Here is a 22,640-nt window from a genome sequence, read left to right as displayed (position 1 = left end):
TTTAAGTGAAACCTCACTAAAAAATACAAATTTATTTGCAGCCCTTTACATTTTTAAGTGTTGATTTTTTATATTTTGTTTAATATATATTATATTTTTGGTTTGCTTATTTGTTGGACAATTTCTTAAGATACCCAAAAGAAACTAAAAGTAAACGATTTACATACAACATTTTTTATGTCAAATAAATCATGTTTATTTTGATCTCTGCTCATGACGTCCTCATCTGGGTTAGATTTTCCACTGACTTTTCCATTGGTCCTTGAGTTGTGTGTTAATTTTGTAAGCTTGGCTTAGGAAGACAAGCGGGCTGAAGACTCTTGAGATCCAGTTTTCGGTTGTCAGGCAGTTGCAGCTGCGGAATGCAAAGAGCTTCTTATTATTTCGCAGACTTGTCCTACAATGGAATATAGAACATGGCTTTTATATTTTGCACTTTTACAATGCGAACTGCGAACAGCTTTCAGCTGAGTTTGTTTAACAAATCAGCTAAATTTAAAAACGGCGATGCATTCCGCGCGTGGCAGATATTTTGGTGGTAGATAATGCATTTTTATAAAGAAGTAAGCTACTAATGTAGCCACTTAAGACTTGACTGGTCGAGCAAAACCCTTTGTCAATTTGTAAAGGGTAAAGTACTTGTGACTGGGATGGCCCAGATTTATCTATCATTTTTTAGCTGCCACAAGTAATTAGAGTTAATTTTGGTATGTCAAATATGTAAGACAATAAAAGCCAAATGCATGTTTAATGCGCATTTGGTTGAAGGGGCAAAGTTGACGGAAATGTGAACAGTCTGTTTTAACTCAGTTCTAAGGCAAAACGAAAACAAGCAGAAAATTTTCAGTTAAAGTTGTTATTGTTATTGATTTTCCCCAAGTCGATCCGAAATTGAGCGTAAAACCCAGCGAATCAGCTGTTCGGCGGCTACGGCGACAACACAGCAAAACAATTATATATCCGCCGCAGCCGCAAAGGCAAAACAAAACAAAGTAAAACCGACGGCAACTGCGCCGCGATAAAATTGTTTGCCAATAAGAATCGGGCTTAGTGCGCGGCGGCATCCGAAAGATACAGGAACGTGGCTGCAGCTGCACCAGGAAGCCATGGTTTTCTTCAAGTTCCTGAAGAGCAGGCTGTAACGTATACAAAAGCAAAAGCAAAAGCAAAAGCACAACAGATCAACGTAAACATCGCGAAAAAGATACGCCAACAAAGATACGAGACACAAACCAACCAAAAACACCAAAAAGATACAAAAACCCTCGAGAAAAAAACAATGCGCGAAATTCAGGCGTAAGTATGCGAAGGTGTGGGGGCGTTGTTTACGTCTAGGAAGTATCTGGTATCTGGTATCCGCTGGATACCTGGCCAGCATTGAGGGGCATCTGCAGACGGACTCGAGCCGCGAACGCGAACGATGATGAGAATGAGAATGAGATTGAGATGGAGATGGAGGGCAAGAATAGGCCGAGCAAAACACAAAAACCAAAAACCAAAACGACGCGGAGCCAGCGAAAAGTATCTGTGTGAATGAATGGGCCCGCTTTGCGCTTTGCGCTTTGCGGGGGTGTGCGTGTGTGTGATTATGCTGCCGTCTGGACATCAGATAATGCGAATTATATTTTGTTTTTGTCTCGTCATGTTGGCCAAGCGCGCGTTTTTTACTCCGCGCTTTTGTATCTATCAGATACACTAGTCGAAAATATGTGCGGAATTCGCTGGGCGTCCGCATTTTTCGCCGCTTCGCAGGGTGTCCGCCGCTGGACCGCGTTTCAATCGCATCCGGACGTCGCCGAGGTGAGCACACGCTCCCCGTCTCCATCTCGATCTCCGGTGCTCCGAAGTTGTTATCATCCGCCATGAGGTACTCCACTCCCCCCACCCAAAAGATTGCGGCTTAACCCCCAGCTAATCGGACAGCTAAGCTATGTACTAAATTTTATGGTGGATAGACCAAATAAACGAAACACGCGAGACCAGATAAAAAGATAAAGCCAAGTGCCAAGTGCTACTGTTCCTACTGTGCATCGCCTTAAACAAACATTTCAATTACCAGAAAAGTGATCTAGTTACATTCGCGATAAGTCTACCCTAAGGTGTTAAGATTACAACTTTCGGATTTAGTGACATTACAGTAAAAGTAATTAATATGAACTATACCTATTGTTTGCCAATAAAATTAAGTACACAAAAATAATATTGTAAGGGTTATATTTATAACGCAAGAACAAAGTTACATCAAGTTACTCGTAGAACATATTTTATTTATTGCTGTTCTGCAAACTTTAATTTAATAACTAACCGTGTCATTTATTTTCTGCTTAAAGCTCCCAGTTCATGACGAAAACAAATCGCCTGGTGGTTCTGCGGCACGGCGAAAGCGACTTCAACATAGAGAACAAATTCTGCGGCTGGCACGATGCTCCACTCAGCGATTTCGGTGAGTTATCCTTAATTAAAAGATCCATCAGATACAGATAAACTAAGTGTTACTTGATCAGGCGTGCAGGAGGCTCTCACAGTGGCTATTCCCGCTCTCGAGCAGTCGCAGCTGGAGTTCGACGTGGTCTACTCGTCCGTGCTGAGCAGATCCCGGCAAACGGCCGAGCTGATCCTCAGCAAGCTGAACTGCGCCTACGTGCCCATCAAGGAGGACTGGCGGCTGTGCGAGCGCCACTACGGCAACCTGACGGGCTTCAACAAGCGGAAGATCGCCGACCGCTACGGGGAGGCGCAGGTGCAGGCCTGGAGGCGGGGCTACGACTGCGTACCGCCGCCCATCGAGGAGAGCAACCGCTACTACTACACCATCTGCAGCAACCCCATCTTCGACGAGGTGCCCCCCGGGCAGTTCCCCCTCGCGGAGTCCCTCCACATGTGCGTCGACCGGGTGGAGCCCGTCTGGAAGGAGGTCAAGCGGGAGGTGCTCCAGGGGTCGCGGGTCCTCATGTGCGTCCACGGGACCGTGGCCCGTGCCCTCGTCCAGCACATCGAGGGTAGGTACAAAATTGAAAAATAAGTATTTTTTTTTCTAATTTTAATCCGATTGTGAAGTTGCTTAATTCTTCTCTAACGAACTGCATCATTAGAATTTTTTTTATTTTTTGACTTATTTTTTTTAATTTAAATGATTTACTACTCAGATTTTGTTGTGGCATACCTCTACAGTCTTGTAATTCATTTCCCTAAAGAACTACATCCAAAGTTTCATTTTGATTTTTGGGAAGATGTTTTTCTATTTACATAACACAATTTTATATTTTGTCGAAAGGAATCTCCAATGACGACATCGAAAAGGTGAACATTCCGAATTGCGTGCCGCGAGTCTACGAGTTCGATCTGAATACCGGAGGCTTGATTGGCTCCGCCATTAACCTGGGGGATCAGGAATATATCAGGCGGAAAACAGCCCAAGTAGCAGCCATCGGCGACTGATTTTACTCTCCTTTTGTGGGACTTACACCAATATTTCCTGGCAAACTTTACTGCCTTTGCGTCTTGAAGTGCGAGGATCGTCTGTTAAGAATAGTCTAACTATTATTTATTTGTCTACCCCATCTGATATTTTCGGCCAAAAATATACAATTTATACACAATAAAGATGATGGAGCTGATTATACAAATACAATCACTATTGATCATTATATTATTATATAATATTATATATTATATTAAGTTTGCTCCCAATTAAAACACTCAGTGCTTAGTGTTCGGAGGATATATTATTAAAAATTACTTTTCAAGCTCCATTGGCATGGATCTGGTAAATGCGGTACATAATACTTTCAGTTGCGGAAAACCTTTCCTTTTGCAGGAGCTGCACTCAGTAGTAGGTCTGCTCGTTGTAGAGCGGACTCAGGTTGTTGGGCAGGATGTAGATGTCCTCGGGACGGCCGTTGAACACGAAGGGGCGCTTCAGGGAGGTCAGCTTGGAGTCCTGCTGGGGAACCGGCATGGAGGAGGCGAGCCCGAAGCTCTGGTGGGAGCCCCCGTAGCCGCCGCCCATCGAGGGCGCCGACATGGGTCTGTAGGGGTTGCTCGGAGTGGGTGGCCGCAGGCCGTATCCGGCGCCACCCAAGCTCGGCGACAGGGATCCCAGTCCCTCGCCCGGGGATCCGTTCACCTGGTAGACGCCGGTGGGCTTTCCGTTGGCCAGGAAGTTTACGGGCAGGTTGAACACCGAGCCGTAGGCGGAGAACGAGGGCATCGGCTGGTAGGTGAGCAGCGGGGAGAATCCCCCGGCGAACGGAGCCGTCGGCATGTTGGGCAGGAACATGTACGGCGTGGGCGGCAGCCGCACGTAGTAAATGGGTGAGTTGCGGGCGGGCGGCGGGTGGTTGGCGGGCGGACGACGCCCTCCGGCGGCCCGCGACATCACCACGTCCTCGAGGTCGTTGCCGGTGCCGGGGAAGGCGGGGTAGAACATGTCCGGAGCCAGGTAGAGCGGCACGGGGATGAGCACGGGCTGGGCGTAGCCGATGAAGGGCAGCATCTTGGGCATGGCCTCGTAGGGATTCCCCTGGGCGGCGGCATAGGGACTCCAGGGATAGCTGGCGGTGCTGGGCAGGCGGGACTCCTGCTTGGCCTCCTGCAGCAGCTGGTACGGGTCGTGGTCCTCCTCCTCCTCGGCCTTCAGCTCCTGCTGCTCGGTCAGGCTGTCCTGGACGTACTGCTGGGCGTGGATCTGCTGGCCCTGCGGCAACTGCTGCTGTCCCGCCTGCGGCGATGGCACCTGCTTCTGCTGGCTCTGCTTCTTCACCAGCTGGGCGAGATTGGCCGCCGTAACCAGGTGATCGAACACCAGCAGACCCAGGACAATACTCCACATTTGAGTGGCCATCTCAGGTGGTGTGCGTAGCTGTAAACAGATCGTGGCACATGATATGAGCAAACTTCTGATCTGATCTCCGACTGACCCCAATCCACTGGAGCTGATTTGCTGATTTGCATGCCGCGAGCTAGTTTCTCACACTCCAATTGCGCAACGAGCGGATTTTCCCCCAGCAGCTTGTAAGTAAGCAAACAACGGAAAAATGTGGTCAGCACTTTGGACTACCACGGCTGGTGAAGATCGAGGCGAGCGATGTGCTTACAAAGTAAGCGGACTCCCAAGCCTATAATAATTCCCTATTAAGCGAAGTACCCTAAGTTGGGTAATAAGTGACCATTACGTGTGATTCTACTCTCAGCTGAGTTGAGAGGGGGGACTTTAGACTTCCATGCATTGATAAATGGTATGTAGTTACCTTTGGTTTTGCCCCTTGAAATCAAATTTATAAATTGGTCACTAGTTCGAAAAGTAAATATCTAGAAATTTTACTAGTGTTATGTTATACATTTCCCAAATAAGAAGCTTTTGCTTTCCTACACTTTTTCAAAAAGTCTCACTTTACCAATCACTTTTCTTAAATTTACCTGCGAGATGTTCTAGAGATCGATGATTGCCTTGCAGGATCGGAAAGTCCTTTTCGGGTTGCCAACGAATCGATTGGTCCACTGGTCGGCAGACGCGTTCAACTGGAAGTGAGTGCGATCGCGGCCAGAATCGGCGCTTTATATAGTGGGCCTGGCCAGAATCCCGACATTCCCAGCGGCTCAGTCGACGTCGACGGCGCTGCGCATGCGCAGAACTGAAGAAGCGCAGAAGTTAAGTGCGCAGAGCGTTTGAGCATTAAGTTTGTTTGCACTTGCTGCTTGGATGTTCTCAGCGATCTGCGGTCATGATTTCGAGGCTCTGTGGCAAGTGATAAATCGGCTAATTGCCAGCGGCTTAAACGCCGGCTTAATTAGCCCCGACTGTGAATATAACCCGACCCCAGCAGCTGCAAAGGCCACATCCACATGCAATTGCTGCGTTTTGTTGGTTGGCTCTACAGCCAGCTATCTGTCTTTCTGTCTTTCCGGCTGGCCAAAGAATCGCGAGCAATGTTAATTACCCCGGCAAAAGGTCCCCGTGTCGGGTAACAAGCGCCCTGCGAAGCAACGCCCGCGATTATGCATTTTAATTTTTATGACAAGGCGAAAGAAGACCTCAGAGCCGGGCTCATTAGTCAATGATATCCGCCCGGCATTCCACCTAGCACTCGGCCTCGCGCACCTGCTACTGCTCCTGCTGATCTGGAGATCTCTTCCCAGTTGCATAATTGGGCATAATTGTGCGATTGCATCGGCGTGCCTACATATTCAGTTGGTGTGCATCTTTATTGTCGGCCCAGCGATTACCGCGCAAGAAGAGCCAGCAATGCCAGTTGGTGTCGGAGGCGGAGTATCTCAGCCAGTGGCAGTGGCAGCCAAAGAGGTCCGTCAAACAGGTCATAATTATGCCAGATACTCCAGATACGCCAGATACCCGATCCGCCAGATAAGCCCGCCGGGCACTATTAATATTCTAATATGAATAATTTGTTTATTTGTCAAAGCCAGCGGCACTGGCGCCGGCGTTGAGATTAGACCAATAATAAATTACGCAGCTAATTAAGCTGCGGCGCGGCGGCAGCAACAGCAGCAGCAGCATCCACGCAGATGCAAAGATACAGATACATGCCGCAGATTGCGGCAACTGGCTGCCAACAAGCGACGACAATAATGAACGGTTCGTGTTCTATGTGTGTATTACCATTACCCTCCGAAAGCCACTGTCACTAGAACCAAGCCCAGGCCCAGTCCGAGGCCCGAGCTCGACTTGGCCAAGCCCCATGCCACACGTAATTAGCCTTGGAATGTCCTTGTGCACGTGACCAGCCCCGCTCCCCGACGCCGAGGACCCGAGTCGCCTGGTGTGGGGCTAAATATAAAACGCGCGTGCCTGCGGATCATCAAACTTGGCCACTTTCCTAACGAAGCCACGTTAGGTGACAATGTCGTCGATGCACTGCGGGAAAAAAATAAGTGAAGCCAGGGAAAGCAGGATCTAATAAAGGTTTAACAATTCTTTTTTTAAATTTTATTTGGGTGTTTATAAGGTTTCAGGTAAAGTAAAGTTTTGTGATCTAAGCAAGCACCTGATTAATAAGGTCTTATAATTTCAGCTTTTAAAGCATTCCTCAGTGTAGGATTCAATGTGCTATCGTGGTATCGGCATTCGGAACGTAAACAACTAACAGCTATCAGGCTACAAGGGTTCATTAACACCGACTGACAGCCTGGACACAAACATGGCCCAAACAAAACGCCGCAGTTGTTGGGGCCACTGCTGATGGCCATTGCCATTTAAAAGGCAGAAGCTCTCGTATTAAATCATCAGCACCATCATCGCTTCGCCGCACTCGATCGAGCGTGGCCCATCTAAAGTAAACCACTTTTGTTTTTTACACCAAAAGAGGGATATAAAAAGAAATCGAAGCCAAGACAGAAGATCGGCGGAGAACTGGGTCAGAAGCGGCACGACCGCCGGCCGAGAATCTGAATTATTGAAAACCCCCTCAGGAAGTCGCCCACTAGTCGGGCTAAGTAAACAAATTACTCGTCGAGTATTTAATGTACAGAAGATAATAAAGCGAAATACCCTACAATGCTCATAGTTGAACGAGCCACACTTAGCTACTTTCTTTAACAACAAACAAATGAAGAACCATGGCAAACACCTCTTCAAAAACTTGAATGTAGAGCTTGCACTTTATTGACACCATTATAAAACAAACAGTTCAGAGTTTGCCAAACAAGTTACCGATAACTTGGCTGAGATTGGAAAACTCTGTTATCTCCCGAGTGATAGTTCAATTAGTTCCAACCTGGTATTCTCATATAACTTGATAAGAAGCTAGAATCTTCTTTGGCGAAAGCGGGGTTTTCATAAGTTTTTTTCTGAAGACGAGGTGGCCGAGAGGTTAAGGCGTTGGACTGCTAATCCAATGTGCTCTGCACGCGTGGGTTCGAATCCCATCCTCGTCGTAAGATTATTTTTTTTTATTATTATGATAAAGTTATTATTATAAGTTTAGTAAAGTTTAAAAAAAATAGTTGAGATTATATTATTTATTAATTTAATATACTATCTCTGCATAATGATATATTTGTTTGAAAGTAAACCGTTACAAAATACTTTAGAGCTCGGAGCTCAAACAAAGGATATTTTTCCAAAAGGATTATTTCGACGAGGATGGGATTCGAACCCACGCGTGCAGAGCACATTGGATTAGCAGTCCAACGCCTTAACCTCTCGGCCACCTCGTCAATTGGGAATTGCACGTTCTAGATGGTTTTTTGAAATTAGAGATGCAAATCTGTATATTATATTGCAAAAAGTACAAAAAAGGTCCTTTAATCACCTAATTTAACTTAATTGTCAGTCGCAGCGCCTTTGACTACTACTACACTTTACCTTATTATATGTATTCACATTATTTATCTTCTTTAATACTGTAGAACATTTACGCTTAAATATTGTCCATAAAAGCCATTTGTTTGTTTTACCAATAAGAATTTATCAATATGAATTATTGTTTTTTAATAAACCATTTTGTTTTCAACTTTTAAACATACTATGTACCAAAACTTTTTTCCATCATTTTTATTAACAAAAAACGTTTCAGGTACTTAAATAACTATTAAATCTTTTATTTAAAACTACCGAGCAAATAAAGAATAACAAAAAGTTTCAATCGACGAGGATGGGATTCGAACCCACGCGTGCAGAGCACATTGGATTAGCAGTCCAACGCCTTAACCACTCGGCCACCTCGTCACATGTGATGCGGGTAGGTCAAACAAACCACTAGTTCTGAGCGAAGCATCTGTTCACATTGTTATCGACAACAAGCAGTTTAATGGCATAAGAACAATATATTTGGTATGCTTGAATACTAATTTTGTCTAGGAATATAAACCTTTTTAGATTATGTTTTTGTTAAAAGTTTGTTTTCATTGATGACAGCTATTGCTTTTCATTATTTATTCCGTTTTAGGTGCTTGCTTCACCGATAAGAACCAACACTGCTTGCTGGCCGATCAAGCGGTGCGGGAAATCAGCGTTTGGCTGTCAAGGTCGCATATGACGAGGTGGCCGAGAGGTTAAGGCGTTGGACTGCTAATCCAATGTGCTCTGCACGCGTGGGTTCGAATCCCATCCTCGTCGAGCTATATTTTATTCTTCATAGCATTCACAACTAGTTTAGTTGAATATCGTTTTTTTAGAGCTACTGCATGCTAAAATTAAACTTTTGTTCTAAGAGCAGAGCTCGTAAAACTGAGACAATGCTCTGTAAAATCTGATGCCAATCGCACTTCAATAGAAATTAAAGTTTTACTGCACGTCAAGCCAAGCCAAAGGGAGACCATAATGGCCGGCTCCGCAGTTTAAAAGCAATGAAAATAGATACATTGATAACAGCCCAGTGTCGCTGATGGTGGCATTGGATGATCTCGATAAGATGCGACGTGTGTGGAGGATGCTGCGGCGACCGGCAACCAGATGGATTCTCCAGAACCCGGGTTTATTGACATCGTGGACCGTGGAAGGGCCATCTTAAAGTGTGACTTCGTACGCCATTAATGGCTCGTTTGCCTCTCAAGGTCGGCGGATGGGTTTGACCGCGGTGCGATTTTTTCGCAAGCCAAGGGGTTTCGCATTTGGGCCAGCCCCAAAGATGGCAATACAAACAATGCCCACTCACGAAATTAAATTCCAATTGAAATAATAGTTCGCTTTTGCTGCCTCTGGCGAGCAGCCGAAACAATATAAGCCGCCGGGTAATTAACTCGTTTCCAATGATTTCTTTCTCGTCCGCTGGCCGGCTAATTAATGCGTTTAACGCAATTACAATACAAACATCGGAGCATATTGTATTTTCCGTTCGGTTGGGGTTTCGTCTGCTTTTCCTTTTAATGGCCAACAGGTTTTCAATTATCTAAAACATACTTCTGATCATTAATGGAAAAGCCATGGAATCCTTGTGTTATGCGAAGGAGTACGTGCTAAAATCTTTCATCCACTGAAAAAGGCCGTAAAGCCACCATAAACGATCTTTCCATATATCTTATCTATCGCTTGCTCTGATTGTTGGATACTTGGAAAGTCGTCTTTATGATGGGTATAAATCACATCGATCATAGCGATATATTTGGGGAAACCAGGGGTCTCTCAACTCGGTGTGGGAGGTGATTGTATCTTTGAAGCTCTATATGGCTAAGGATTTCCGAGCTTATGTTGCCATTGTTCAGATACTCATCTCTTGAGACCACCGATCTCCGCTGACAGTCGAAGGTCGCAGGTAGTTCATGATTGTAAGCACGCCAAATAATAATTACCATCTTTGGTTACCTTGACATATTTTAGTGGTTTTTCAACTGAATTTAAGTTGCTGAATTGGCGTTGCTAAAAGAGTTTTTATAGTAAATGCTGAAAATTGAAATAGGAATGCTGCAAACAGAACTCGATCAGAAACAAGGGGATTCCCCTCAACTTGCCCATACCTTACTCACTCTTTCTTTCTTTCTTTTTCCGCTGGAGAGCTCTTCCCCGAACCACTTGGGCCCCTTGGTTATGACTCAATAGACCCAGACTCTGGAAGCAGCGATCTCGACTGCCAATCCACTGGCAATTGGCTGCCAATCGCCCCCAATCGGTGTCGGTGTCGGCGGAGGCCAAGCGCCAGTGGCGATCGCAACGCCCATTTCAACCTGCTCCCTGCCCCGGGGACTTTCACAAATCCCCGCGAAGAATTCGCTAAACGGTTTGGAACGGATGAGCAAATATTGAATCTTGCGGCTGACAATCGACGGTCGGCCGGCCAGCGAGCAGGTCTTTTCCTTTCGTTACACTTTTCTTTTTGCGTGCTCCGCAAATATTTGGCTTTCGATGAAAGTTGCAGACGTGTTGGCAGGCATGACCCCGATATCCAGGGGCTGAAATCTGAGCAATGCCAAATGCCAAGTGCACGGCCGAATCGGGATGGCCGACACATGTACACTATGTGGCTCTGTGGCTCTGTTGCATAAGTCTACGACTTCATTCCGAGTGCACTCGATGGTGATCCGATGCGGTGGCCACATGCCAAGCACCCGAATGACAAACGCAAACATCTGAGACAAAGGCTTAAGTGGCTTCAAAGCCCGCATGTGAGTCAGTTTATGGGCTGCTGCGCGGGTTTAATGAACCTGCGAATTTATCGACAATAAAAGATTCGCTATAATTGGCCCATATATAATCGTTGCGATTTAAGCCGGCTGATTAGTCGGCTTAACTGTGACGTAGCACCGCTGAAGCCGCGGCGGTGGGTGTTCCCGCCATTCATCTAAGTGGCAGTCGGCTCGGAGTGTCTTTATAAGCGGCTAATTAAAACGTTGCCAATGTAAATGAAGCCTTCGAGCCCCCAGAGTCCCCCCTTCAACTCCAACTCCACGGCGTGCTGGCAAATGCTTAAAAATTCAGTAGCCAAACACGCAAGCGCCAGCAACCAGCAACCAGCAGCCAGCAGCCAGAGACAAGAGGCAAGAGTTAAGAGTTAAGAGCCAAGAGTGTGTGTCTGTCATTCGGATCCGAAGACACCAAGCCAGAAGACTTGGGGGACTGGGGAGCTAAGCTTAGAAGCCGGCAAACTGGGACCGAGTTTGCTGATGACTTTAGCAAGGTTGATAAACAGGGTGGGCTTTTACACGGCGAAAAACACAACCATCTCAGTTCCTTATCGCCAGCTTGGTTAATTGCTTAATTGCTTTATTCTCGACATTATTTGGGGTGTGAAAAACTTTCATTTATATGTACAGCTTTTAAAAAAATAACAAAAACTAATACAAATCCGATGGTTCTACGATTATCTAGTGAGTCATTATTTAGAGTACGACAACCATTTTTGTTCTAATTGAAATTGCGATTTCTTGGAAAGTGTTTTTTTTTTCTCTGTGTCCGTTTGTTATGGTGCCCCGTGCCCGGGCCATCTACATCCATCCGTATTGCTTCCGTCAGCATTAAACATATTACTCTTAATAATGCCTAAAACTCGGTTCACACACGGCGCTCGAAATGGGACTGAACCAGAGGCACGAAGACGTTGCCGATGCACAGACACCAGATACCAGATACTATTTAATAGATACCAGATACTCGTACCAGACCGTAGATACTGGCGTTTGCAGCTTGTTCGTGATTTGTGTTGTGTTGTCTAATCGTTAACAATTACAATTACAATTAGGCCTCTGACTGCCCGTTCTTCTGGCAGCTGGTGCGTGTTGCTGCAGTTGGCTGTGAGAACGGGTGTGTGCGCCGTGGATATACTATATATAGATTTCGATCCCATCCACTTGGCCACTTGGCGCATGCGAGAGCTTACGCACTTCAACACACACTTTGGACCGGAGGCCCAGTTGCCGGGAGTTCTGCTGCCATGGCTAATTAATATTTTGAGTGTCTTACAAACTTTTGACAAGATGGGAAGTTGTACCTCCGAGTGTTTGCGGTTATGTCACTCGTTTGGCTTGGGGCCCAAATTTAGATAGTCTCCAGTGGTGGTCGAGAGCTGGTGAAAGATGTCTGGGCCCTGGGAAAGTTGGAAAGCCTTTATGTAATCTCTCCCAACAGTAATTGTTTTAGTTGCTTTTACTTGTTTAATTAGCGGCTCATAAAACGGTGCTGCTGAGGGAAGTGATTTAATTGAGGCACGTTTGCGTAAATTTCGGCATAATATGACAGTTTTCGCTGATTTACAGCGCGGATTTCTGGCTCATTGGGTCACCGCATCCTCCTCTGCCAGCAGCAAGGTCGTGGAACCCTCTTTCAATCACCCAACACTTCCACTCAACGCCAGTAGCGCACGCAAAAGTGTTGCAAAAATGCCCCGAACACCATTTGCAATTCCAATTAAATTATGATGAGGGCAAATCGCACAGATTCCTCGAAGCGCCGCACGCACATGGCTTTTTCAGAAGTCGCACTTGGAGCTGCCTGGTGGCCTGTCAATAAGCCAGGCCGAAAAAGCCCACATGAAACCACTTGCAGGAACAGAGGAGCAGACCTTCCATCCCCACCCCAACGAAGGCTTCGTGTTACCGCCAACGGCTTTTGTTGTCGTAGGTTCATTTGTTACTAATTTGTGCACAGTATCGGAAAGACAAAGGAGCTGCCAGCCAGACTGCACCCGGATTCCGATCCCGATCCCGATCCCCACCTGGAGTCAGGCATAAGTTCTTAACCCTTTTCCTACCATTAAGTTGAAACCAGTTAAAGTGCACATTTTTTATATTGGCTAAACGTTGAGAAGGTAACTTCTTTTATTGTAAAAAACCTGCTGTTAAAAGCAGACTGTGGTATTTGGGATAAGCAATCCAAATACAACCCAACGCTTGGCTGAAAAGGGTATTCATAATTAAAACAAATAAAAGTAAAAATCAAAAACGCGTAAATTAATTTGTAAGCTTTGTTGAACCCGTGTTATCAAAACAAACACAAAATCATTCAAATTTATGCAAACACATTCAGCTTTAAATCTGTTCGAAACTCGTACAAATTAGCTAAAGATTATTATTATACTGGAAAACAAAAGAAGTTTGTTAAACTGTGTTAGGTGTTTGATAATATTAACAGGTGATAAGTGTTTAAAATATTTATTGCATCCTGGAAAAGGTTTCCAGAATCTTTAACCTTACTCAGAGGGTTAAGGAATCTGGCCCAGTGGCTGCAGAGGTGAAATCCAATCGGGAGCCGACTTACTGGACAAGTGGTGTTGGGTTTCCTCCTGACCAGTTCTGGTCGGCTCTGATGAATTTGTTAAGCAAATGGCAAATGCGGAGCACGCAAATCCCACAAAGTGCAATTGGCAACTGTAACAGTAAGTGGGCAAACAATAAAGTGGCTAATTTATGCTCGCCCATCATCTGGAGATCATCTGCCATCCGGCTAACCAGTTGGCTCCCTCTTGCGTCTCATTTGGATCTGTTGGCTCTGTTGGCTCTTTTGGCTCTTTCGGTCTTACGGACTTTATCGGCTGGGACCTCACACAATAGTAAATCCAGCGCCGGCAAGTGAACGCTCGCACTTCCAGTTGCCGCTGATGACGACAGAAAAGCAGCGACGTCGGCAGCGACGGCGACGGCGACTGATTTTTGATTTAAGAAGAAAAGGAGAAAAAAACAAATTACAAACAGTCCGCAGATCTCATTTATTTGCCGCACTTCGAGGCGTTCACATCGCGCTCGAGCTAGAAAAAAAAATAAAAGAAAACGTCGCGTCGGCAAAGCAGTGCGAGGAAAACGCGAAAATCCAACGCGACTAAAGTGATTTCCAGATACTCGTAGTATAAACTAAAGACCCAACCATAAACGTGACAGAACGTGCGCCAAGCATTAGGCATAAATTAATTTGCACAATTTATTCAAGTAAACACATCTTCGCTTGAAGGACACTCGGCAATAAATTGTACAATAGGCAAATATAATTAAGGAAAATCAGTAATCAACTTGGCCAACCGGCAGCTGCAGTCAAAGCCATTTAAAGTGAGTGCGATTAGAATAATCATTTGCATTTGACGGCCGGCAGGCGGTTCATTAATAAGTTTATAATTGCTGCCCCATCCGCATCGAGTTCGCTGCCTAAGTCTTTCGTTTGCAGCGGGTTCGCTGCCTGAGTCTTTCATTTCCCCCCGCAACCCCCGCTAGCTTCGAGTTCGCTGGCCAAGTCATTCGTCTTTCGTCTTTCGTCTTTCACCGGAGAGGAGCGTGATATGATTAATCATGGCCAGCATCACGAAAATGACCTTGGCAATGCTGTTGATATAGGCGCAAAATAAGGCGGCCTTAGATAATTGAAGTCAGTGAGTGGACAAATTAAATTTAGTTTTCAGTTTCTGGTTTCTGAACTCCGCGAACTGCGCGAGTCATTAGGGTTCTGAACAATTAAATTGTAATGAGCCTAGGCGCACGGTGCGGTGTGTGGTCCCTCGAATTTCGCACTCTGCTCTTTGTTCTATTATCACTGCGATGCCCGATCACCCCAATCGTACATCATATATCATATGTCATGCGGGGCTCGCTGATCATCCGCAAAACAAATTCCCAACTTTCTGCATTTTATTTTGTTGTGGAATCTCGCCATACACAACCGCACAGAACCAGACAAATGTCTTTATCGGAAAAACATATACTGGGGCTGATTTGCATAGACCGTAACCTGTTGGAACTGTGGGCGAATCGCCGACGCCCCTAGTTAGCCCCGAAAAGCACGGCGAGCCGCTTGTTATCCGATTCGAACCCAGGTTTTTCGGTGTTGCGGCGATCAATTTATTTTTTACTGGCTCATTAATCACTGAAGCGTTGAAATCTGCGCCGCCAGATGGCGCTCGACGCGCTCATTAGCGTAATTGCTCTGCCGGCGATTTTTTTTGATTAGCGTGCATTAAATGCTTTCATTTAAATCAAATCGAAACGAAAATTATATCGGCATGTGAGTGCTTCGGAATTAATGTGTACGCCAGTGTGTGTGTGTGTGTGTGGTGGGGAACGTGAGAAACTTTACAATGTAAAGGTGAAACATTTTGCGCTTTGATGCGCCCAGACAATTTATTTGTTATTAAATTATTCGGCTTTGGCATGTGACTTGCAGAAAATCGCATTGGCTGTGATTATTATTATGATTGCGAGCAGTTCGCCACTTCGAGTCCGCCACTTCGGTTGCCACCCCATCGATCAAAACCTTGAACAATCGGACAACCCGTCGAGTGGGGCGTGGGTGGCACTCGGCACTTTCATTGCCCGTCGCCTTGACATTCTCTCACCTCTCAAAAATATTTATATTATTTATATATTTCATTTTTTGGGACCCATTCATTGTCATCACAAAAGGTACTCCCAATGTCCAGTAGTACGATTGGGAGACCGCAGACCCATTTATTTCTATATAAACGTTGAAACTTTTATCTCAAAAATTAATCTAGTTCTCAGTTTTAATTTTAGAGAAGGAAATAGTTGTACAAAACGTTCTAACAAGCCAATAAAAATAGAATGTTGGTAATATTTGCCCGACCAGCTCTAACAACCCACCTTGTGCCCATTTTCAGAATGTCGCCGCTGCTCCCATTGGCTTCCCTGATCATCTTGGCCAACTTGGCGGCAGCCCGACCCTATTCCTACGGGCCAAGGGCAGATGTGCCGCCCACGAGGCTGGCCAACCGGATCGTGGTGCAGTCGCCGTCGCTGGACAATTTGTACATGGACTACGTGGTCACCTCCAAGCCGCTGAGCCTGCGCAAGTACAACAAGAATGGCAGTAAGACGAAAAAAACGAAAAAGGATTCGAAAATCTATTACATACCCGTACCCCCACTGCCCTTCCGTCACATACCCGGCATCGGCTTGGACTATCAGCCGATGAAAATCAATCCCATCCTCCAGGAGGCGGAGAAGGCCACCACCACGCAGACCACAACGGTGCGTCCTCCGACGACGACGACGACGTCCAGGCCCAAGCTGGACCACCGGAGTCCCAGTAAGGTGCTGCGGGTGCAGCACCACAAGGACTACTACTTCAACGGACGCCCACACCGACTGCAGGTGGCCCACGCCGGGCCAAAGTCCGAGCTGACGGCCCTCAACCTAAAGTCCAACTTCTACTACAACAAAAACATTATTTATTAGTACTCTTAGTTAGCGAATAAAAAACAAAACAGAAAATAGAAAACAATTGCTTTGTTTCGGGGTTCGGAAAGCGAATATGTTAAGCGGCTTTTGAATGGGAAATGGCAAAACCTTTCAACTGGATCGCATTTCCTTTGAGCCGAATTGACAAACCCCCGAATTGGGTCAAAATCAAAATCAAACGAAACGAAAGAAATCGCTGAAAGCCGGGCCCATTAAATTTGATGATATCTGCTCGGATCATGATATAATCGCTAACCATCATTATTAAGACGGCTTCCGCATCGGTAGCATCATCGGTGGCTCCAGCAGCAGCTGCAAATCACCTTCACGTGTGGAGCGGCCATCTCTCCCATCTTCGATCCATTTAGTAAAAGTAATTACTGTCACCGTTGTCTTTGCGCATGCCAAAAGCCCAGATGTTGTGCAATAAATAATAATGAATAATGAGCCGCTGAAATATGACAGATCGGAATGGGAAGCTGCCGAATTCGGGCCAATTAAAAAATATTTATGGCTATGCAAATGCGTAAATGCTCAGAAGAGTTTTGAACCTCATTAGATGATTGGGAGCTTTCACTTGTGCAAAATTTAGGGCAAGTGCGTGAGAACAAAAAGTTGGTAAATAGATTGGTTCTTTTTAAGTGAAAACTAAACTTCTTTGTCATTTAAAGATTAAAGATTAAAATTGGTTTATTTGTGCAAGTGAAAACCAGCTAAATTGGTAGTTTGTTTCATTTGGAATCGTTTGTTAATGAGTTGCTACGCAGTACTTAGACCCCACTGAAGAATTAGGGCTCGAACGGCTTCTTGGCCTACAACCTACAACCCGTTGCCACAACAGGGCGCCTAGCAGCGGCCAAAAGTTATTGAACAAATTCGTGGCTCCCATCCTCTTTTGAACGAAACCCAGCAGGCAGTTTTCAGCCTCATTTTGGAATTACCCCAACTACAAACTGTTGTTCCCTCCCGAAACGATAAACATATTTTGTGCGGCAAGATGAGCGTGGAGGAGCGCGCCCCAGAGTACGTGTGCAACGTGCAGCTCCATGTGGAGCCCAGCGAGCGACCCAAGCTGCCGCCCGGCTGCCCCCTCCCCTGGACTCGAGGAGCACTGAATCGGAGCCCCAGCACTCGGAGGAATGCTGCGTGGAGCTGGAGAACGTGACGGTTAAGTTCCGGCTCTCCGACTCGGACATCCTGGCCCAGGTGTATCCCAACTGCATGACGCTGGCCGAGGTGAAGCAGGACATTGCTCGGAAGTTCGAGGTGGATCCGGCTGCCCTTGTCCTCCGGCAGGAGGGTCGCATTCTCTGCGACAAGCTGCCTCTGAATTCCACCGCCCTGGATGAATTTGGCATCCATGAGTTCCAGCTGGAGCTGTGCACCGTGGGCGATCAGTCCTCCAAACTGGACCTCGATGTCTACTACGAGTAGGTGCATCTATGGAAGTTTCAGTTAATGACCCTTTAAACCTCTTGGTTCTTAACTAGCAAACACCGTTTGGCGGACTTCATCACTGTCCACATTTCCGGCGAGGATACCCAGGATGGCCAGCCCAAAAACGTGGTGGTGGAAATAGAAAACGCGGCGATTGTCAAGCCCTTCCTGTGCGGTTATCGGGATAAGAACACTGGCAAGGAGTACCTGGATGCCTTCACCCAGACGGGTCCTTACTTCGACAAGATGAAGTACAGGAAGTACAAGTCCAGGGACACCCAGACCTGGGAGCACAAGGAAAAGACTCTGGTAAGGGATACAAATATTTATTTTGGGTTGAACTTTTACCCAATTGAATCCCCTACAGAACACAGCCCATGAGCAGTCGGTGCAGTGCCATCTGGATGGCATCAACATCCTGTATGTGTCCGCAGCCAATGACTTCACCATAATTCCTGGCAAGTACCAGACCTTCGCCCAAAAGGAGCGAGCAGAACGCAAGCTGGAGAAGATCTTGCTCATCCAGCGGAACTGGAGGCGCTGGATTCTGTGGAAATACATCCACCTGCGGGCCAAGGAATATCGGTGAGTAGAGCCAGACTTCTTGGAGAGATTTACAGGAACCTTTTCCTTGATCAGCCGCCTGGTGCAGAACCGCGAGCAGGAGGACGAGCGGTACGAGAAGTGCGTGGAGCAGCGCGTGGAACGCCATCGAGTGGTCAAGCTGTTCCCGCGCAACAAGGACGACTTTGACCTGCTCTTCGCGGAGGTGAGTCGCTGGAAGAAGGCGGAGCTGAAGCGGATCACGGCCAACTACGAGGGACCTGCCCGCATTGCCGAGGTGAACATCCTGCTGGACAAGGAGATCCAGCTGCTGAACGGCGTGGAGAGGCAGCGCAACCTCGTCTTCAAGGCCATGGAGGACTTTCGCAACGATCAGCTGCTAAAAGAGATGGGCAAGCCAATAGAGTGGATCGGCTACAAGGACTCCAAGATCCACATGGACTTGCTCAGCACGCAGCGAGTACGCTTCCTCACTGAGATCTACAAGGATCTGCGGAAGCCGCGGAACAAGGAGGACCGCCTGGAGTTCATCCGCCAAGTCATGACGGTCCTCACCGAGGAGACTTGCTATCCGAACTTTCCCGAGCTCTTTGATCTCTTCGAGCGCGAGAAGAATCTAATGCTCTATGCCAAGTCCTTTGATGTGGAAATACTGCGCAAGCGCCAGACCAAGCTATTTTTCGATTTGATAAAGTTCCAGAAGGACAAGCCCAAGGAAAGTGAGTGTTGACTTGGAAACGGAAACTAGTTGAGTTACTTCTTAAATGTTTTCGCCAGGAACTCCGTCCCGCATGTGCATCGTGTGCAAGAAGGTCAAGACCTATGCCGAGTTCGCCATCAGGACGCGTCAGAGTCATGTGGACACCTGCAAGCACTGCTACTATCTAAAGGTGGGTCGCCGAAGCTAGCTTCCTTTCTTGTTTAGAATAGTATAGTATATATGGTGCTTAACCGCAGCTGACGGCCACTGAGAACACGGTTTACCAGTCCATCTTGAGATGCATCCACCGGGATGAGCGCAAACGCAAGTGCACCACATCCTTCGCCTTCGTTATGCAGCCAGATGACGTGCGCCACATCATAGACAAGATCTGGCATGGACACTCGGCTCTCAGCAAGACCGAGAACCTTAGTGAACTAAGGTAACTTTTACACCATCTTTCAAATACAATTTTAAATATCACTTTGATTCAGATTGCCGCGCTGGAACAAGAGCGATGACTGGGCGCCATGGAACTGCATTTGCTTGACAGAGCGCGAGACGCGAGACCACTACAAGATCGATGACATCGAAAAGGTGTACGATCCCAAGTTCATTTTGCACATCGGCAATCTTCACATGCTGGCACGCAGCCTGTTCCACACTCTGGCTGCCGTGGCCATCGAGTTCCAGGAGACCGGTCAGTGGTGGAAGGTGGGCATGAACCAGCAACGTAGCAGCAAACTGGATGCCGTTTAAAGGTTACTTAATTTATGAATGTCTCCGCCGCAAATCACACTCTCCACTGTTTGGGTTTAGCTTGTAATTCAGCGCCTAATTTTACATTTACAAAATTTAAACAATTCAGATAATAATCAATCATTACAAGAAAAATTAAATAAACTACAATTGCAACTATTTGCTACTTGCAATCGCCTTGAACTTCGCTTCCAAATACTGAACGCGCTTCAGTAGTTTGTCGCTGGTACTGAACTCATTGTAGGGCACGGGAATCACGTGGTAGCCACTCTTTTCCAGCAGGTCAAACGTCAGATTCGTAACGCCGCTGCCGCTGCGATGCGTTCCGTGGCAAATGTCATGGAAGTCGATGACCATCAGCGCAACCCTAAAATCCGGATAGGTAAATATCAAGAGCAAAATTAATGATATTTTGGGAATATTACCTAACGGCATTGGGGTTTTCTTTGTCCAAAGGCAGGGGATTTCGGTTAGCGTCAAAGTGGCACAGTGCATCTGAAATGACAACCAATCAGCAAACAGAAACATGATTAAAAGTAGATTTTTACGCACCTATGAGGAAACCCATTTTACTGTCCACCGCACTCTGGAAATGATTGCTGGCCGGCAGCAGACTCTTAAGGGCATCCAGCATGCCATTAACCAGCGTTTGCTTTGACTTGGGGTGCGCCATGGGCACTTGGTAGACAGAACTGTCTGCGCTGAGCAGGGGACCTTTGTAATCTGTGGCTAGTAAGTGGGCATAGCTGTTCAGGTTAAGTAGCCTCATTTTGGAGGTGGCTGTAACGCCACCCTTGTCCTTTTCTAAAGTCTCTAGGAAGTCCGCACTAAAAATATTCGATTTAAATGAATAGTCGTAAAATATATTGCATAAATCAAACCTCAAAACAGATGCCAAGTGGTTGTGTTCCACTAGACCCAACATTGTGAGCGACCACACAAAGCTTAGCCATTCAGATTGCTTGGTAAAGTCCTCGCGCACAATGGACTTAACCAGCTTGTTGCTTACTTCTTCCAGCTGGGCGCTTTTGAAGTTAAGCAAAGCTGAGGTAAGAAAGTAGGCGCTGAGATCTTGAGGCCGGCAGATTTCACTGTTCTTCAAGAGCCACTGGGTCAGCGATTCCAAAATGTCTAAGTAAAAAAAATAAACTTGTGAGTAGAAAAGATGATTTAATTTAGATTCGAGCCAACTAACCCAAATCCCGGTAACGCAGAATGCCCAGGCTGGTGATGATGGAACCCACGACAGCGGACTTCTCCACATTTTTGGGCAGTGCTGTTTGAACATCTGCACACACCTTGGCGCCCAGAACCGAGTCCTGGAAGTTCAACGTTGACATGGCATAGAGAACATCTGCTGATTGCTTCAGATCCAGTGCCTCCGGGGCGCTGCTAATGTTGAAAGCCAGGGATCGAAGGAGAGGAGTACTACGCCTCTTTCGTTGCGCTAGCGTGCTCATCACCTTGACCATTTGGGGCAGACTGATGCTGGCTATAAGCTTGGCCGCCTCATCATCACCGGCTACGCCGAGCACCGTGTTCAGATCATCCGTCCGGAAGCCAGAAATACGCTTTGAAGCGCTATTGGTATCTGCCACAGTTTTGTTGTTGTTACCATTACTCTTCGGCACAGTCCTGCCCAACATCCGGCAAATGCGCAGGAATCTGGTGTCATTCTCGAACTCGGAGATCTTTACCCGATCCAAGGTGCTCCACTCGGCCAGGATGGAGACGATTCTAAGGGCATGCTTTCTTGAGAAGGCGGTATTGTTCTCCGTGATAGCTAACAGTCCATTGACCGTCTTGGCATTAATGATGCGCTCGTCTATCTTGCTGGAGGCCAGATTCTTGCTCTCATCCTTAGGATTGTCGTTTTTCAGAGACTCAAAGGCAGCGGCTACCATATTGCCTAGAAGAATTACGTACCAGTTAGTTATTATTATGCCGGCAAAGGAAAATTCTTACCTCTGGGCTTTTTTGCCACCGCCTCTGCAGCCGGCGTTCGGGACTCCGGCTCCCCTCCGTCCGTTTGACCCCCAGCGGTGGTCAACGGAACTCCCGCCACCCGAACATTGCTGCTGTACGCCGCACGGCGGTACAACTGGGTGACAAAAGTGCCGGCGAATCGTTGAAGCCCCAACATTTTAAGTCAATCCTCTGCACGCTGCAAAAAGCACAAAAGTTTACATAACCTTTTTGTTTACATTTTCTGGGGCTAAAATTAAGCATGCTACACTATGCCGAGGCTCCAGCTTCGTGTTCATGACTTGGTGGGCCTTATTTTTATTGAAATCCTAAAAGTTTCATTTATTAAATCCTTTAATTTAAACTAACTTTCCTATTGAACGTTGGGAATCCACAGATGACGGCTGATTCGGAATTTTGAGTCACTAGCAAACGGAACTAGTTCCTCCAATTACATTCAGAGCTGTATTCCAGGGAAGCACTAAAGTTATTTTAATTCAAATAAACAAATCATTATTTATGCAAGAGAGATTACTCGAGTATCACTGCTATTGGGGAATACTGGTATTTGTTTCTAAATTAAAAAAAAAAAAAGAATAAAAAAATAAAAGTTTGGAGATAAAAAGTTTATGTCCAAATATGTGATGAA

General features: G+C 46.4%; 5 protein-coding genes and 4 non-coding genes across 13 annotated transcripts; 5 read left to right on the top strand and 4 right to left on the bottom strand.

Annotated features, from left to right (window-relative positions):
• The first annotated feature begins 725 nt into the window (after nt 1-725).
• LOC108099671 (phosphoglycerate mutase 2) lies at nt 726-3,631 on the top strand. Of its 4 annotated transcripts, none has more exons than XM_017203306.2 (4): nt 726-1,138; nt 2,331-2,443; nt 2,505-2,999; nt 3,275-3,631. In XM_017203306.2, exons 1-4 carry the CDS (start codon nt 1,107-1,109, stop codon nt 3,436-3,438), a joined length of 804 nt encoding a protein of 267 aa, XP_017058795.1. In that variant the 5' UTR covers nt 726-1,106; the 3' UTR covers nt 3,439-3,631. The 4 variants fall into 4 exon arrangements, with proteins under 4 accessions (XP_017058795.1, XP_017058798.1, XP_017058796.1 ...); XM_017203309.2 differs by having other exon boundaries at nt 726-1,186; XM_017203307.1 differs by having other exon boundaries at nt 726-1,296.
• Nucleotides 3,632-3,826: 195 nt separating this feature from the next.
• Nucleotides 3,827-4,843, bottom strand: LOC108099312. The gene has a single exon (XM_017202706.1). The coding sequence runs from the start codon at nt 4,841-4,843 to the stop codon at nt 3,827-3,829; it is 1,017 nt and encodes a 338-aa protein (XP_017058195.1).
• A 2,968-nt stretch (nt 4,844-7,811) lies between these two features.
• Trnas-gcu lies at nt 7,812-7,893 on the top strand. Its single transcript has one exon. It is a non-coding gene; the product is annotated as a tRNA-Ser (tRNA).
• Nucleotides 7,894-8,093: 200 nt separating this feature from the next.
• On the bottom strand, nt 8,094-8,175 carry Trnas-gcu. The gene has a single exon. It is a non-coding gene; the product is annotated as a tRNA-Ser (tRNA).
• A 429-nt stretch (nt 8,176-8,604) lies between these two features.
• On the bottom strand, nt 8,605-8,686 carry Trnas-gcu. The gene has a single exon. It is a non-coding gene; the product is annotated as a tRNA-Ser (tRNA).
• A 308-nt stretch (nt 8,687-8,994) lies between these two features.
• Trnas-gcu lies at nt 8,995-9,076 on the top strand. The gene has a single exon. It is a non-coding gene; the product is annotated as a tRNA-Ser (tRNA).
• Nucleotides 9,077-14,089: 5,013 nt separating this feature from the next.
• Nucleotides 14,090-16,580, top strand: LOC108099288. The gene is made up of 2 exons (XM_017202680.2): nt 14,090-14,427; nt 15,987-16,580. The coding sequence occupies exon 2, from the start codon at nt 15,988-15,990 to the stop codon at nt 16,561-16,563; it is 576 nt and encodes a 191-aa protein (XP_017058169.1). The 5' UTR covers nt 14,090-14,427; nt 15,987; the 3' UTR covers nt 16,564-16,580.
• Nucleotides 16,581-17,514: 934 nt separating this feature from the next.
• On the top strand, nt 17,515-20,199 carry LOC108099567 (IQ and ubiquitin-like domain-containing protein). Its single transcript, XM_017203165.2, is given in 8 exon segments — nt 17,515-17,651; nt 17,654-17,996; nt 18,057-18,312; nt 18,371-18,588; nt 18,643-19,286; nt 19,345-19,457; nt 19,525-19,709; nt 19,762-20,199. Coding segments are annotated over 8 exon segments (2,112 nt in total). The 5' UTR covers nt 17,515-17,563; the 3' UTR covers nt 20,027-20,199.
• LOC108099568 (FAST kinase domain-containing protein 4) lies at nt 20,076-22,465 on the bottom strand. Of its 2 annotated transcripts, none has more exons than XM_017203167.1 (7): nt 22,365-22,465; nt 21,992-22,190; nt 21,222-21,935; nt 20,908-21,157; nt 20,579-20,853; nt 20,452-20,521; nt 20,076-20,393 (listed from the first exon to the last, which is right to left on the bottom strand). In XM_017203167.1, exons 2-7 carry the CDS (start codon nt 22,167-22,169, stop codon nt 20,183-20,185), a joined length of 1,698 nt encoding a protein of 565 aa, XP_017058656.1. In that variant the 5' UTR covers nt 22,170-22,190; nt 22,365-22,465; the 3' UTR covers nt 20,076-20,182. The 2 variants fall into 2 exon arrangements, with proteins under 2 accessions (XP_017058656.1, XP_017058655.1); XM_017203166.1 differs by having other exon boundaries at nt 22,361-22,431.
• Between the last annotated feature and the right edge of the window lie 175 nt (nt 22,466-22,640).

This window comes from Drosophila ficusphila, unplaced genomic scaffold (genome assembly GCF_018152265.1).
Source record: "Drosophila ficusphila isolate 14025-0441.05 unplaced genomic scaffold, ASM1815226v1 contig_791, whole genome shotgun sequence".
NCBI classification, from domain to species: domain Eukaryota; kingdom Metazoa; phylum Arthropoda; class Insecta; order Diptera; family Drosophilidae; genus Drosophila; species Drosophila ficusphila.
This window is presented reverse-complemented; position numbering and strand designations above follow the sequence as displayed.

Excerpts from the sequence above, each read along its gene's own strand:
- LOC108099568 (XM_017203167.1), bottom strand. The coding sequence starts at position 22,169 with ATGTTGGGGCTTCAACGATTCGCCGGCACTTTTGTCACCCAGTTGTAC. Across the intron at positions 21,158-21,221 it reads TCTGCGTTACCGGGATTTGG|ACATTTTGGAATCGCTGACC; the intron begins GTTAGTTGGCTC and ends TTTTTTACTTAG. Across the intron at positions 20,394-20,451 it reads GAAAACCCCAATGCCGTTAG|GGTTGCGCTGATGGTCATCG; the intron begins GTAATATTCCCA and ends TCCGGATTTTAG.
- LOC108099288 (XM_017202680.2), top strand. The coding sequence starts at position 15,988 with ATGTCGCCGCTGCTCCCATTGGCTTCCCTGATCATCTTGGCCAACTTG.
- LOC108099312 (XM_017202706.1), bottom strand. The coding sequence starts at position 4,843 with ATGGCCACTCAAATGTGGAGTATTGTCCTGGGTCTGCTGGTGTTCGAT.
- LOC108099671 (XM_017203306.2), top strand. The coding sequence starts at position 1,107 with ATGGTTTTCTTCAAGTTCCTGAAGAGCAGGCT. Across the intron at positions 2,444-2,504 it reads TGCTCCACTCAGCGATTTCG|GCGTGCAGGAGGCTCTCACA; the intron begins GTGAGTTATCCT and ends TTACTTGATCAG. Across the intron at positions 3,000-3,274 it reads CCTCGTCCAGCACATCGAGG|GAATCTCCAATGACGACATC; the intron begins GTAGGTACAAAA and ends TTTTGTCGAAAG.